Below are 15,020 nucleotides of genomic sequence, written 5' to 3'. Positions count from 1 at the left end.
TTTTAATAGTCCAATTCCTAGCTGTATTTCGACATATTGGTTTACAATTTTCATTTAAATATGTATGGATATCCCTATTCCCTTCATGCTCAGCAAAAGTGTAACTATATCCATGCCTAATGATAGCCAAAGCAACCTTTTGTTTGTACTCAATAGGATTGTATTTCAAAACAGTCTTAGCTTTTTAATCTAAAAGCATTTGACGCGTATCACAATTATCACGAGCTTGACAAGATTCAGTGTGACGTTTAAAATTAGTAGTACCATACATTGAGTCGGCAAAGATCGGTCCTTTATTACAATACTTACAGTAAGCTCTTGGCCTCTTATCAGCGAATTCATCACCATCGAAAGTATTGTAATGGTCCCAACAATCTGATGTCCATTTTCTCTTGCGAGTTCCGAATGTGGGAGTATCTTCTCGCCCAATGTTAGGAGTCTCAACATCTGTTCCATAACTTCCATCTGTTCCAGGATTGTTACTATCATCATTTGGCTCAACTCCTACAAAACAATGTAGATTACAGAGTAATGTATCTCCTCCCCCTTCCTAAACTTTCATCAATCAGCCAGATTCCATTGCATTTCGAAAATTGCAACTATGAACACTAGTAAATCAACCAACAATTCACAATGTAAAATCTAGCACAAATAACCATGAAATTAGGAAGTACCAAAATTCATCACATACCCAAAAATAGCCATCACACAATCAATTCAATCAACACACTAAACCCTAAAAACAATCAAGTAAGTAGCACATAATCGTCAAAAGAAATAATCAAAGCTTGCTAAATTCAATAATCAAAGCTTGCATTTTGTTCTGGATAATGATGAGCCTATTTATTGAAAGCAGTGAAAATAATTTGAGAAAGATAGAATTTCCAAATGAATGTAAATATTTACTCTTTTTAAGGGGAAAAAAAAAGTCTTTCTGAAAATCCTCACTATTCGTTCATCCCTAAATTCCAGTGATTTGTCATTGTTTGAGATAAATATATGGATCTCCATTTATGCTTTTATATGGGAGATTTGTGACTCATAATAACTAATACAGTAAACTAACTGTCAGTAATACCCAAAATGGCAAAATCAGAACAGCAACCCATTGCTCCCAATTTCCATTTCTTTCTCGTCAGTCAACAAGTATTGCAGAAAACTAATGAAATTGGTAACAAGTCAACAAGTAAACAAATGAAATTGGTACTTCAAATTACCTTCTTGAGGAGTGGGAGATGATGAAGACGAAAAGAATTGTCCAAGAGGTGATGGCGAACACCCTTTTCGTGGGAACGGAGGGCGGCGGCGGCTACTACTTGAAGCTCGACGTCCCATAGATTTAGGGCTGAGGTCGCCTGAGGCTGAGGATGAAGAAGAAGCGGCTGAGGTCGCCTGAGGCTGAGGATGAAGAAGAAGCGGTTGAGGATGAAGAAGAAATGATTTAGGGCTAAGACTTTATCACGCATTCACGCTTGCTTTTTCTCTTTTAAGTTTTAACTTTTAAGGGTTGAAACCCGACGAGTCCAACCCAACCCGACCCGTTTTTTACCCACTTTTTGCGGGTTTAAAAAAGCGGGTTAAACGGGTCACTTTTTAAAAAAATTTGTTCAAAACCCGCTTTTTGCGGGTCGGGTTTTTTGGGTTTAGCGGGTCGGGTTCATAATTGACAGTTCTAATCAAGATTCAATATAGATTCAACTCATTAAATAACCAAAACTCAATTTAAGCTTATTCTAAACTTGTTTTATATATATATATATATATATATATATATATATATATATATATATATATATATATATATATATATATATATATATATATAAACCAACCTAAGCTTGATCTATTGAAAATAAACCCACTTATCTTTATTTTTAAAAAATTAACCTATCAAGTATCTATACTAAAAATAAACCGAAATATAGTTTATAACAATCTTCAAAAATTCCTTATAAGTCAAACATTAGGAATAACATAGTTAAGTTTATTTTCAGCAATTATATCGAATTGGTATGTTTATTTAAAAATAAACAATAGGTGGATTTATTTTTAGTGGATCAATCAAAAATTAGTTTATTTTTTACAATTTCTCCTTTTAATAATAATTAAATCTTTAAATTGTAAAAAAAGTTATAAGTGTAATAATTAAAACCATAATGATTCAAGTTCGAGTCTTAGAGTGAGGGTTTGAATCTAATTGAATTATTGATAAATTTACATAAAACAATGGAATTTTGGCCAAAAACTATGCAAATAATTTTTGTGACAAACACTATTTAAACAATCTAATAATAACAAATGATATCAAATTTTCTGTTAATTGCTTCTGATATACATCATATCATAAATTATAAAAAATGACTGCATTTTTTAATTCAACCCAACCCATTCAACATTGCCATTTTTTATTTTCAATTTAAACTCCATTAATTGTTAGTATTTGACAAAAAGAAAAAATGTTAAGGTAACAAAAAAATTATTTAAGTAGATTTTTGACAAAAAATATTTTAAATAATTTTCACAAAATTGTAATTTATGCCAAAAAGTCCATTTATTGATCGTTCGCTGTTAAGACATCCTATTCAAATCAAGACCTCCCTCTGCAAAACAGATGGTGTAATAGACTACATTTAATAAAGTTTAATTATAAGTTTATTAAGCTGATTGGGTTATTAAGTAAGTTAATTCGAGTAATAATATTATTATTTTGATAATATTGACTCAAGTATTTGATTTGTTAACATTTTCAAGAAAGAGGTATATTTTATTTAATGTATAAAATTCGTATAAAGAGTACTTCGATAAAAGTGTATTTTGATTATATTTTATTAATTGATTACTATCTTATCTTTATAAAAATAAATTTAAATAAAGTATTGAAAAATAAATTTCTAAATGCAATTCTTATTCATACTACCAATTACTTATTTCATAAATCGCCTATTATACCCTTACAATACGTCTTATATAAGACTGTCTTACGATGAGACGGCTTTAATAGAATTTAATGGGTCAAAGCTAAAAATAAAACCCATTTTACCTCAAAACTGACCGACATACTCCTTCTCTCAATCACAAATAAAATCACGCCTCACACATCTTCCTCCTTCCCTCTTTCCCTCTCTTTTCCCTTTCCTCCTTGTGTGCCGCCAGCTGCTGCCTCAAGAGGCTGCCTACGGAGCCCCAGCAGCCGCCTCCTCTCTTCCTCAACCAGCAGCAGTCGCGCCTCCCCTCTTCCCCAGCAGCCCCCGCCTTGTTCCCTTTGCAAGCAGCAGCTAGGGCTGCATTTTCTTTCCCCAAACAGCAGCAACCACTTCTCCTCCTCCCTTTATTGTTGTTCAAGATTGTAAGGTCCTTCAATGGTGATTGAGGTAATCCACAAACTATTTCTTTTAACTATTAATTGAATGTTTTAAAGTAGTTTGGTATGTGGATTCAATTTGGGTATCAACTTGAATTTAATTAGAGTATATGAGTTTAATTAGTAATTGGGTTCTTGCTAGTGTTGATTAGTATTGGTTATTTGGTTTCTAGTATGAAATTTAATATTTGGATATTGAAATTTCAGTTTATAATCTGAACATTCTGTTTTGGCTATTTTGGGGATAGTTTTGATTGTTTTTGGGTTCTTATGTCTTCTTAAGATTTGTAGAGCTTTGAGTCGCGGTCGTGTGGGCACTTGAATCGCCCCAAGATGAGTTCGTATGAGAGAGTTATGTTCAAAACAGTGACATACCCGCTGGCTGTTAAGAAAATCAATATTTAACCTTCTGTTTTGGCCATTTTCGGGTTAGTTGTGATTGTTTTTGGGTTCTGGTGTCTTCATGAGATTTGTAGAGCTTCGAGTCGCGATCACGTGGTCACTTGAATCGCTCCAAAATGAGTTTATATGAGAGAGATATGTTCAAATAGTGAAATACTAGCAGACTGTCTTAAAAATCCATAACGAACTTTCTGTTTTGGCTATTTTGGGATCGTTTTAATTGTTTTTGGGTTTTAGTGTCTTAATAAGAATAGTAAAGCTCTGAGTAATGGTCACGTAGCCACTTAAATCGTCTCATTTGGTTTCCGTATGAGTGAGTTATGCCTGTTTTAGTAAGAGGTGTCCTAAAACCATTACGAGATTCCTAACTTGGGATCAAGAGATATGGAAATTAATTGGATAATTAAATATTTTTGGATGAAGTATTTGATTCTGTTGAGATTTGTTGATTGTAGGAAGAACAATGACCTTTGTGTTTAATCAAATACATTCTAATAGATTAAGGGTCTTGGTGTAACCTTGTGAATCTTGATATGTAAGTATGAGATGGATGGACATTGAATTTACGAAATTGGTGGAACATGGTTGTTTATAAGAAAGTCTTGGGTAATTGATATTCTTGAATCGACTGTAAGATTTTAAAGGTTAGAATGCTAGCATAACTCTTGGTTAAAGCTGCGGTCTTAGGAGGAGATGTAATAAGTTATATGTTAGTGTAGTAGTATCGAACGCTCTCTAGTGATGTTGTGATCTTGTTATGCTCCAGGAGACGATATCATCGAAGAACCCTTCTAGTTGATAGCTGGATTCGTTACCTTGAAGCGACATCGTCGGTGAGTAGTAACAGTCCCTTAAAAAGGGGTCTGGCCAGGCTACCATTTGTAAAATGTTTATTTAAAGTTTGTGAAATTTATATGAATGTGATAAATGTTTATGAATGATTATGCTGAGATTGATATGGTCAATGGATCGGGCTTGCGAGCTGGTCATTGACGGAGTTGAGGAACATGGTTCCCTACTCCCTGTTTTTGAAGCGAATTGTCATTGAGATATTGACTAGCTTCACCCGAGAGCGACATAGCCTTAGAGCTATGGGGCACCTCTCAAACTAGACTCTCTGTGCGCACATAGATCTAGGGAACTAATGTTGCTTTTAAACCCATGATATGAATTACTATGTTTTGTTGTTTTGGATTGTTACTTCTCACTCAGTTTAATCTGATCCTCTGTTGTTTCCATCTTTTAGTCTGATTACAGATCGGAACCGGTCGGGAACGATGGGTTAGCGGTGTTGAATAGCGTTCCAAGGATGTATATTGAGCTGAGCACGTAGGAATTTGTAGATTTGTATTAGGATTTTGGATAAATGTATATTTGTTTTGGCTGTGCTGGTTATATCGGACTTGTAGAGAATTGTACGATTATCTTGTGTATTAGTTAGATGTTGGTTTTGGGATTTAGCTGAGTTAGTCACGTTGAAGAGCTTGTGACCCCTTTGCTTGAGTTTTGGAAGTGTGATTTCAATTTCTTGGAAAACGAACCTAGTGATGACCTTGTTTACCCAGTCAACGGTAAGTCGGGTTGTTACAGATGGCGGCAATGGAGGTTGTACACAGGTAAGTGGAGGTGGGTGAGTGTCTTAGTGGTGGTGGCAAGTTGTTGGAAGAGCGAACACTTACCCAAAATATTTCTCCAAGGGAAGGGTAGGGTAAGGTAAATATTTCCCCTAAGCAAGTGTAAAAAGACGCCATCTTGCATGATTTTGAACCTTTCTGGTGATTTGCTATAAGTATATTTCGTGATTTATGTCATTTCTTTAATTTTCTATCGTGTTTGTTATTAGCATTTGAAGGAGTTTGTCTCTTGGCTTTAAAATAGGATGTCATTTGAATGCCTTGAATGTGTTTGATGAAATGTCGCTATCAATGAACCATACATTTTTTGATTGTAAAGTTTAATTAATAAATAACACTGGAAAAATCATTTCCCCATCTGTTTTTTTTAGCTGTAATCTCTTGGATGATGGTTATTCTCTCATTTAACACCGAAGTTGAAGATTTGTATTGATTGCAAGTTATCTAACTAATGATGTTGCAAGTTAGTATTTATTTAAAATTGAAAAATTCTGTGAATTGTTATTTCTGTTTAGAATAAAATCAGAAATCATGATCAAAGAAATGGATGCTTACTAGTATATATTTCAAATTTGAATGTTGTTTGTGAGGAGTAATTAAAAGTTTTATTGAATTATAACCAGGGATAATTCAAGTGTATCAATGTAAATGTCCTTTATAGAATGTTCATATGTTCACCTTTGCAGACCTCAGTCACTCCCACAGGCGAGAGGCGACAAGCAGAAACCTACAATCGTTCTTCTTACCGGTGCATCCTTCGGCAACAGCAACAGGTGGACACCTGCTAGGCTGCTGCAGTTGAAACTGGCATTGCTTTCTGTTTTGTGGTCATTAAGTTAATGACAGACTTGTAGTATGTGCGTTGTGATACACAGACTGACACAAACAGATGTTTAAGGCCAGAGATCATTTGGTCCGAATTTCTAAGATTTGCTTAAATTTGCAGCATAGAAGAAGATTTTGCAAAGCCACTCCTCCAGGCAATAAGCAGAAATCTTACCAAACCGGCAATAGTAACAGCAATGGTTATGATAGAAGGGATTTGGAGGTTTACCGTGATCTGGAAAACCTTGATTTTGCGAAGGCCGCTAAGATACTCTTCTCCACCCCTCCCAAGAAGAAGAGATTTGGGTAATGTGCTTCTCTATTTTTCTCATATGTGACTCTGGCCGGGTTTAGCATGTTAAATGGTTTCTGTTAGGCAATTTAATAAACTCCTAGTGGCTCATTTTCCCTTCCTTTTGCTGTTCTCTTGCTTTACCTTATTGTTAACATTTAATTACTGTGATTTTTTGTCTTTGAAGTTTATTACTTTGTTGAACCTGTAGCTCCTAAGGATGTGTTTGGCATGAGAAGTGATAATGAAATAGAAAGGGAATGCTTAAAGATGGGTAATGATATTGATAAGTATTATTATTAGTAGTACTCCATTATTATTACTATTAATTGTTTGGTATAAAGAGGGGTAAGGATATGAAAATGGTGAGAACGGAGATGAGGAGGATGACTTTACTCGTTTATTTGTTACCTCTTATGTCATTGTTGTAACAAAGTAATGGGTTCACTTATGACGAAGTAATGGAAACATTACCACACAACCGGATCAAACATTAGGTAATGCATTTGCTTATTTGATTTTATTTCCAATCCCTGAAAGATAGCGCCTCAAGCAGTCAAGCACCACCTAATTGTTATCATGAATCCATCTTAATCTGTCGAATAAATTAGTACCCTTGAGTCTTGATTGTAAATTACGGTGGTCATGTCTTAAAAATTTAATGCAAGTCTTTAAAGATGTCATGCTTTTTACTTTTTTAATCAGGTTAGATTTCCATCTGGTGCAGCTGTTCTTTGCCCTCATGCCATCTTTGGGTACTTCAGCATTCTGCCTTTTTGTTTACTGTTTAAATTTAGATATTCCATCCATAATCTAAACAAAAATGTTGTTTATTTCAGCTGTCTATCTTGTCGCTCAATATGCTCGCCATGAAATGAGAAAGATGGACGCGGTAATGAACTATATTTCTGTTACTTTCGTTCTCTCTTGCATCTAATATGCCATTTGTTTTTTGTATATGAGAAGATTCTTTTCACAATGCAACCTTATCCATTTTATCAAAGGAATAGATGAATTTAAGGTAAATCTAGAATTGCACTCTATATGGTGTAAATATGAGACTACAGAACTCTTGAACATTGCAGTGACTCACATGACAATCTTACATTTTTGCTTGTTTGCATTCCACATCTTTTAACAGCCCGTTTGGTAGGTGGTAATAAACGGTGGTAATGGGAATAAAAAACTAGTGTAATTTTGGTTGAAAAATCTCTTGGTTACCTTGATGGTCATACTTGTCCAACTTCAATCATCTCATTTTCTTCATAAAAGTCATTCCAATGCATTACCATTGGGAAATGTGGTATTAGGTGGTAATAAAAATTTGTAAACAATAAAATTTTTTGTGTCAGAGTTTCATTACCATGGGAATGTTATGGAACTTTTGATGAAATTTTACACTAAACATTATTCCCATTACCACCATTTAATACCACTAACCAAACGGGCCGTTAATGTCAGTGTCTCGGGGTATTATCTTCCTTTTTATTCTTTGAAAATGCTCCATACATGTAACCTTCAACCCACCTATGACATCAAAGCAATGTAAGTTAGTATTACAATGTGGCTCAAGGCTCAACAAGAAGTTTGAGCCCAACTTCTTAACTCATTTTTGAATTTTTCTTATCGTCGTAAATTTGTACTATCCAAGAGCACAAAACCATCTTGTTAATGGTTGTAGAAAGTCGACCAGTAGAGTCCATTAGTCGATAGATATTATAGTCCTATATGCTACAATATCACAATGAAAACGAAAAAACTAACTAGTATAATGTGAACTGTGATGTGATGTTCTTGATAGTTTTTGTTATTAGAAGTTTGGTCTGTGGATTTGACGCTGTAAACTTTACATAATCCCAACCGTATTTGCAACTTGTCTCATTGGAAATTATGATTCCTTTAAGTTAGCAGAAGGCAGTATACTTATTCTAGGATGAAACAGTTATACTTGGCATCTGCTCGAGTAAAAATGCATTCAGATCGGGACTGGTGAATATTTTTTTAAAAAAAATTACTCATGTAGCCATGTTTATTGTGGATTTGTGTTAGGATCTGGAGCAGAAAAAGAAAGCTGAGGAAGAACAGAAGGTAAAGGAGTTGGAAGCAGCAATTGCAAAGGAGAAGAAAGCAGAAGAAGAGAAAGAAGTGGAGCTGTTGAAGGTTAAGGAAAGGCTTGACGTGCTCGAGGAGACATTAAAGGACATTGTTGTTGCAACGAATAAACGATCAATTGAAGCAACAGAAAACCAACCAAAAACCCAGGAAGCAACAGCAGGACAACCAGAGAAGCATGAAATCAGACAAAAAAGTGAAGATGAGAAATAGTGAGTGTGCTTCAAGTTTTTTCTACTTGAACAATACCTCTGCCAATCTTGTCCTAATAACTTAGCACAAATCATTAGGCATTTCTCTGTTGATTATAGAAAAATGTAAAAACGTACCCATTATGGTTGAAATCAAACATGCATCATTTATCTATCAGGTGAACATATTTCGAGGGTTTATTCATCGGGTTTTTTTCATACACGGAGCACTCAGATGCTTGTACTTTCTTCGTGTATCCGGCTTTATGAACAATGGGAAAGTTTGTTGTTTTTTAATTTCTTTAGGGGCTTTCTATAGGTAAAGTGCTAAATGACTTAAATAATGTTTTTGTTACTTGATTTAAATAATCATATTGCAGATGATTATAATTTATTAGTAGCAAAATAAAACACAAACCATGTGTCTCATAAATAATTATAACAAACTAGTGTTTAATATAAACCATTACATCAAATACATTCAACATTTTATGCTTTTCTAAAGATAATTTGGGATCAATTCTTACCCATTAAACATGAGTTGGTCTTCCATAAATATAGTCCTATAAACTTATAAACAGAAGATTAACGAAAAGTACACAATAAAAATAGTATAGAGTAAGTCCACATCAGACTATTACATCGAACATTAATGAAAATAATGCTTCTTGATAAAGAATTTCCAAATTAAGCAATACACCATTCTTTGATTAACTCATCTTTCAAGGGTTCAATTTCATCTTGAGGAAGATGTAACACAACAAGTTTACTCCCATGATCTTCACCATTTCCACCATATTGTGGGCCAGGGACCACCAAAACAGCTCCTTTATTCCCAATTCCATCAATACTATAACAAGCAAATCTTGGACAATTTTCCTTTAATTTAAAACTATAAATATCAGCTTCTTCCATATCAACAAATGTAAGATTTGCTCCATAAACATAGAAATCAAATTTATCGATCTCCTTGTTCACCAAATTTTCCACAATCTCACTCTCATCAACAACATTATCAACAATTGCATTCATCAATTTTAGTGGATCGGCATTCGACACTGAAAAATCGACATTAATTCTACCTAATAATTGCCCATTATGTGGGACCAATCCTTTCCTTTTAACTGATATAGGTCTACAAACTGTAACACAATTCGTCTTCAAATCCCTAATTTTCGCAATTGATTTCCACATAATTGTTGTAATTACCTCAAAATATTGGGTTGGTTTAACATCATTATGTTTGGTACCACTTACCTTGGTATGCAATTGATCAAGTTGTTTTTGAGTAAGGAGTAAAGTGTGGGTCCCTATCTTGCAATTGGTAGGAAGAACCCAATGGTTACCAACCGGGTCGACCCGTTTGACTGAAATGGGTTCTTGGGTTGGATCTGAAAGTGGGCAGTTAGGTTGTGGAGAATGTTGAATGGTAAGAACTTTGGGTTGGTGAAACTGAAAATGGCCATGCATGTATTCACCGAAAGTGTCCATGAATTCTGAAGCAGAGAAGGGATCACCAAGTACGTGGGCCCAACTTAGTCCAATTGCAATTCCTCCACACTTGAACCATGTTGTCTGCAACCAAGTTTAACCGTTTAAGTCAGGGGCCGAACAAAAGTACATTCTTATAGTTTCTATGAAATAACTGTATTGCTCTTTTAGTCCATCGTATTCAATTATAGTCGTTTTCTTTTTAGGCAATAGTCTTACTTATTTTTTTTAATCTCATGCACGATCTTAAACGCGTATATACTTTCTTAATTTCAATCAAGGTTGTTAGAATCGGAATTCTACATATGATAGAAAGCAACTGGTGGGATCAGATCGTAAGATCGGACGATCCTACAAATTTACAGAATTAACAAGTTGTATTATGTCTATATTTATTGTTTAGTCGCTTTTAATTTAAAACCATAAAGAACTCATACATTTTTTAAGATTTTGCTTTAATTTTAAAATATATACATATCTTACTGTTTAATGTCATTTTTTTCTCTACTTTTAATGAAATGACAAAATATATATAAGATAATTTATTGCACATACACACAGAGATATAATAATAAACCATAGTAAGCTAAAAAGAACAAAGATATTAACAAAAAAAATTAAATTAGCAGTTTTGACCGTTCCTACCAACAATACTAGCCGATCCTAACAATTCTGCCCACGATCCTAGTCGATCCTACCAACGATCCTGACCGATCCCACCAATCCTATGCAGGATCCTGACTGATTCCGATCCTATGCACGATTCTAGTCGCTGGCACCAATCTGGGTCGTACGATCGTATGATCCAGATAGCGATTTTGATAACCATGATCTCAATCACTCAATTCTCCAATCCATTTGTAATTTGTTTCTCCGACAACAAATTAATTTTAGCAAGTTTTGTACGAGATCGTCTCATCACGAGACACACCTATATAATTAGTTCATCCTCTGATTGGGGGTCGACCTTAAGCAAGTGCAAACCGTGACTACGCCCAATATTAGTTTTCAACTAGTGCTAAGGTTCGAACTTTTCTATATATATACAATAGTTTAGGGGTCCATAAATAATCTTTCACCTCGGGCCCCTAAAAACCTAGGGCCAACACTGCTCTCATTGATCACTTTTGTATTATAAATGATCACTTCATGCATGGTTATGAGTGATCACCCTACAACTATAAAAAAAATTATCACTTAATATTGTAAGTGAACATTATAAACAAGCACTCTAAAATAATAAATGTATATTAGACCAGTTCAATAAAGAGGGCGTCATCTAATTCGAAAATCAGCTAGTATCTCAATCCCCATCCATTAAAGTTTAAAACAGTTATCGTATTCTTAATCCCTACTTATATTATCTTTAACGCTAACTTAACATATCCTAATACACGCTTTTAATATTTTAAATGTCTACTTACATTATCGTTAATACATAATTATAATATTTTTAAAAATATATAATAGGCCGGTCCATTACAAGTAAAAATGCTGGGTGGTTTGAGAGGGAGTAGTCAAAAGATGATCCAGCCAAAAAGCAGTAGAAAGTTGATAGTAGATATTGAATGAGAGCAAATTGATTGGGTGGCTTAGATTTGATGGTACCACTTCGTCTCCATCCGTCTTAAAGTTAAACCCAGCAGTATTTACCACGTATTCTACTTGTCGTAATTCCGTGTGTTGTGCTCTTTCTTTAATGTGACTTGTGTTTTTTCAATTTGTAAGTTGCAGAAGTTAATGCAACAAATTAAAAAAAGAATGGACAATTGATGATGAACACAGATATACTGAATTACTGATCACTGTCAATGCCATTTGCATTCTGCATTTAATGGAGATTGCCTCTTTTTGGTAGATTAATACTATGTTTGGATGAAAGTAAATAAAAGGTAAAAAAGGAAAGTTGGAGGGATGAAGATCCTGTTATTTAAATAGCAAAAATAAATAGGGAGTTTGAAGTGAAGATATTTGGAGAAATTAAGTTCCTCAACTGATTAACATTCAACTTACGTAAAATTCGATTCTCAAATTTCAAGCTTTATTAATGAGCCTTTAAATAGTACTCCCTCCGATTCAGCACTAACGTTCCATTTTCTTTTTGGACACTACTCATCTCTTACTTTTAATTTGTATTTTATTATTAATCTACAAGTCAAAACATAATCATGTGGGATCTTGTTTGATTCGTCTCAATGCAAGGATTATTTATATCAACTTTTCATAAATTTTAATAATGCACAATTAGAGATATTAAGGATTGAATAAGTGCATTGGATAGAGTGTATAAAGTAAATTGGAGGGAGTATTTTAGTAGCTAAATTTGCCTCGAGGGAGGAGTGTACACAAGTCCAATAAGATTCCATCATAAAATCAATTGGTGATATAAGGAGTAGTTCACCAAGTTTATATATTAGTTAATCTCTCTCTACCTCTTCAATGTGGGATCACATATGAATTATTTTTTTTCCAAGCGCTACCGCAAGTAAAATTTGTTGATTAATTTCATATGTCAAATAATACCATGAAAATTGCATATCAACCAAAACAAGTTACAATCTATACTTCACAAATTTGCAACTTTACAAGCTAATTTCTAAAAAATCTTATAAAATGAAAGATGTTTAAAAAGCACATGGTTAAAGTTTAAAAAATCTTCATATATAAAATAAAATTTAAAAATAATTTGACAAAAATAAACATTAATGTATATTATTGTTATAATGTATACTCTCTAGCTCTACTTAGAGACAATAAAGATTAGATGTTGGGATGAATTTGTTAAAATATATATTGTGAAGCCTAATTATCAGCTTAAGTTTTTGGTTAAAGCACTATAATATGTTACATACTCTAACAGTTGGTTAAGGATCCAAATATATTACGTACTTTTAAAGTCTTGGGTCCCTTCCTTCCATTGCGTTATGGTTTTAGGAAGATATCTTATTGGTTTATTGAATGTCTCGTGTTCCCTAATTATATGCTCAGGGTCGTTCTTAACCATAGGCAAAGTAGGTATTTATCTAAGGCCCAAAGTTAGAAAGAGCCCTAAAATTAGAAAGCGCTAGTTAATGAAGAAGACACTTAAAAATTTGCAATTTATAAGTACTTCTTTTATCATTTAAGAATTATATGACACGTCTACATGTTTAATACTAACTATAATATATAGGGTTCGTATATGTTATTTTTCCAAACACCCGTTTTAAGTTTAAAATCAATCCTTCACAGAGAGAGCCTAATCTTTCAATTTGCCTATGGGCCATACAATACCAAAAAGGGCATTCTATATGCTAAACATTCAGTATAAGTCCAGCCTAATTTAACATTAAATTTAGCGTAAAAAGAAGATAGCTAGAATGTCCCATACCTGAATGGAAACAAGAGGGGAGAATTGCAAGTCAGGACCAAGAGCATGATCAAACACAAGAAGATCCTGCAAACACGTGAAATCTTCCATAGCAAGGCAGATGCATTCTTCAACACTCTTACTACACTGCCCCTCCACGAGTCGTATCCCCGCATCATTCAGCTTCATGCTCGGCCTTTCAAACCCATCCTCGCTTTTCGACATCCGAATCCTTCCGCAAGCCATGAAATATGTAATGAGCCAACTGAACAATGCTTCTTTAGTTTCTTCACTGCTTATAAATCTATTGGAATTATTATTATTGCTGAAAAAATAGAGGCCTTTTATGTAATGCAGTTTCATGCCTAAATCAATGCCTGTAAATTCATATGTTTTGTTTTTTCCTGTGATTTTACCAGGAACTGCTGATGTTAGTCTTATGTCATAGACTAAACTGTTTTTTTTGTCATCTCCTTTTGGATTTTCCATTTTTTTGGTGGCCTCCGTTTGGTTGAAGAAGAGTATGTTATTGATTATTGAAGGTAGGTGTATTAAATATATACGTATGTAGGAATTGATGCTATTATATAAGCACACAATTAGACTGTTTTTGACATTAAATGATTAGTTGTTTTCCATAGGGTTGATTTTGATCCAATTATTTCGGGTCGGTTCATAATTGGATTTTGTATCCATTTTGACTTTTTACGTAATTGTTAATCAATATTTTATGTCGGAACGAACGAGTTGGGTTACTAGGTCGATGAATATCGAGTTATCGAGTTTGTTTTGAACACTTCTACCTATAAATTTACAGCTCATTTGGTATATAAATTGCAAATGTAATAGAATGATGATAAGTCTTATGTAACCCTCAAGAAACGTTAATGGTTATTGTTCCGAGGTCAAAGGCCCCAATCAAATGGGCAAAGGCAATGAGCCTAAAAGTCATAAAGACTGACCAGATCCTCAAAAGACGCACTACTAAGGGTGAAACACTGAAACCTAGCTAACTCAAGTCATTTATCACCTAATAAATCAAGTTGACTACTTTCGTTGCTGAAATAGTAATCAATTATCTCTTACCACTTACTTGGTATAGGAAACAATTACTCATTTTAATTTCCTATATAAATTTTTAAATCGAACCACTCCTTAGTACTCCCTCCGATCTTATGAATTAGTCTCATTTTCTTATTTGGCAAAACCTTTGAATTAGTCTCATTTCTATTTTTGGCAATCTTTTTTTACTTAAATACCCTTAGTTCACACAAGTAATTACGAATATACCCCCATATACCTTACTTACCCAACTACCCTTCACTACTTATTCTTCACTACTTACCCTTTACTATTTACCCTT

General features: G+C 33.9%; 2 protein-coding genes across 4 annotated transcripts; one reads left to right on the top strand and one right to left on the bottom strand.

Moving 5' to 3' along the window:
- The first annotated feature begins 3,046 nt into the window (after positions 1-3,046).
- LOC130811408 (uncharacterized) lies at positions 3,047-9,096 on the top strand. 3 transcript variants are annotated; one of them, XM_057677707.1, is made up of 7 exons: positions 3,049-3,371; positions 4,530-4,596; positions 5,010-5,476; positions 6,084-6,528; positions 7,220-7,269; positions 7,354-7,406; positions 8,564-9,089. In XM_057677707.1, the coding sequence occupies exons 4-7, from the start codon at positions 6,287-6,289 to the stop codon at positions 8,837-8,839; spliced, it is 621 nt and encodes a 206-aa protein (XP_057533690.1). In that variant the 5' UTR covers positions 3,049-3,371; positions 4,530-4,596; positions 5,010-5,476; positions 6,084-6,286; the 3' UTR covers positions 8,840-9,089. The 3 variants fall into 3 exon arrangements, with proteins under 3 accessions (XP_057533688.1, XP_057533690.1, XP_057533689.1); XM_057677705.1 differs by lacking the exons at positions 4,530-4,596; positions 5,010-5,476 and having other exon boundaries at positions 3,047-3,371; positions 6,084-6,170; positions 6,344-6,528; positions 8,564-9,096; XM_057677706.1 differs by lacking the exon at positions 5,010-5,476.
- A 111-nt stretch (positions 9,097-9,207) lies between these two features.
- LOC130811407 (protein ECERIFERUM 2-like) lies at positions 9,208-14,215 on the bottom strand. The gene is made up of 2 exons (XM_057677703.1): positions 13,679-14,215; positions 9,208-10,392 (listed from the first exon to the last, which is right to left on the bottom strand). Exons 1-2 carry the CDS (start codon positions 14,144-14,146, stop codon positions 9,505-9,507), a joined length of 1,356 nt encoding a protein of 451 aa, XP_057533686.1. The 5' UTR covers positions 14,147-14,215; the 3' UTR covers positions 9,208-9,504.
- Between the last annotated feature and the right edge of the window lie 805 nt (positions 14,216-15,020).

The sequence above is a fragment of the Amaranthus tricolor genome, chromosome 4, assembly GCF_026212465.1.
Source record: "Amaranthus tricolor cultivar Red isolate AtriRed21 chromosome 4, ASM2621246v1, whole genome shotgun sequence".
Classification (NCBI taxonomy): Eukaryota; Viridiplantae; Streptophyta; class Magnoliopsida; order Caryophyllales; family Amaranthaceae; genus Amaranthus; species Amaranthus tricolor.
This window is presented reverse-complemented; position numbering and strand designations above follow the sequence as displayed.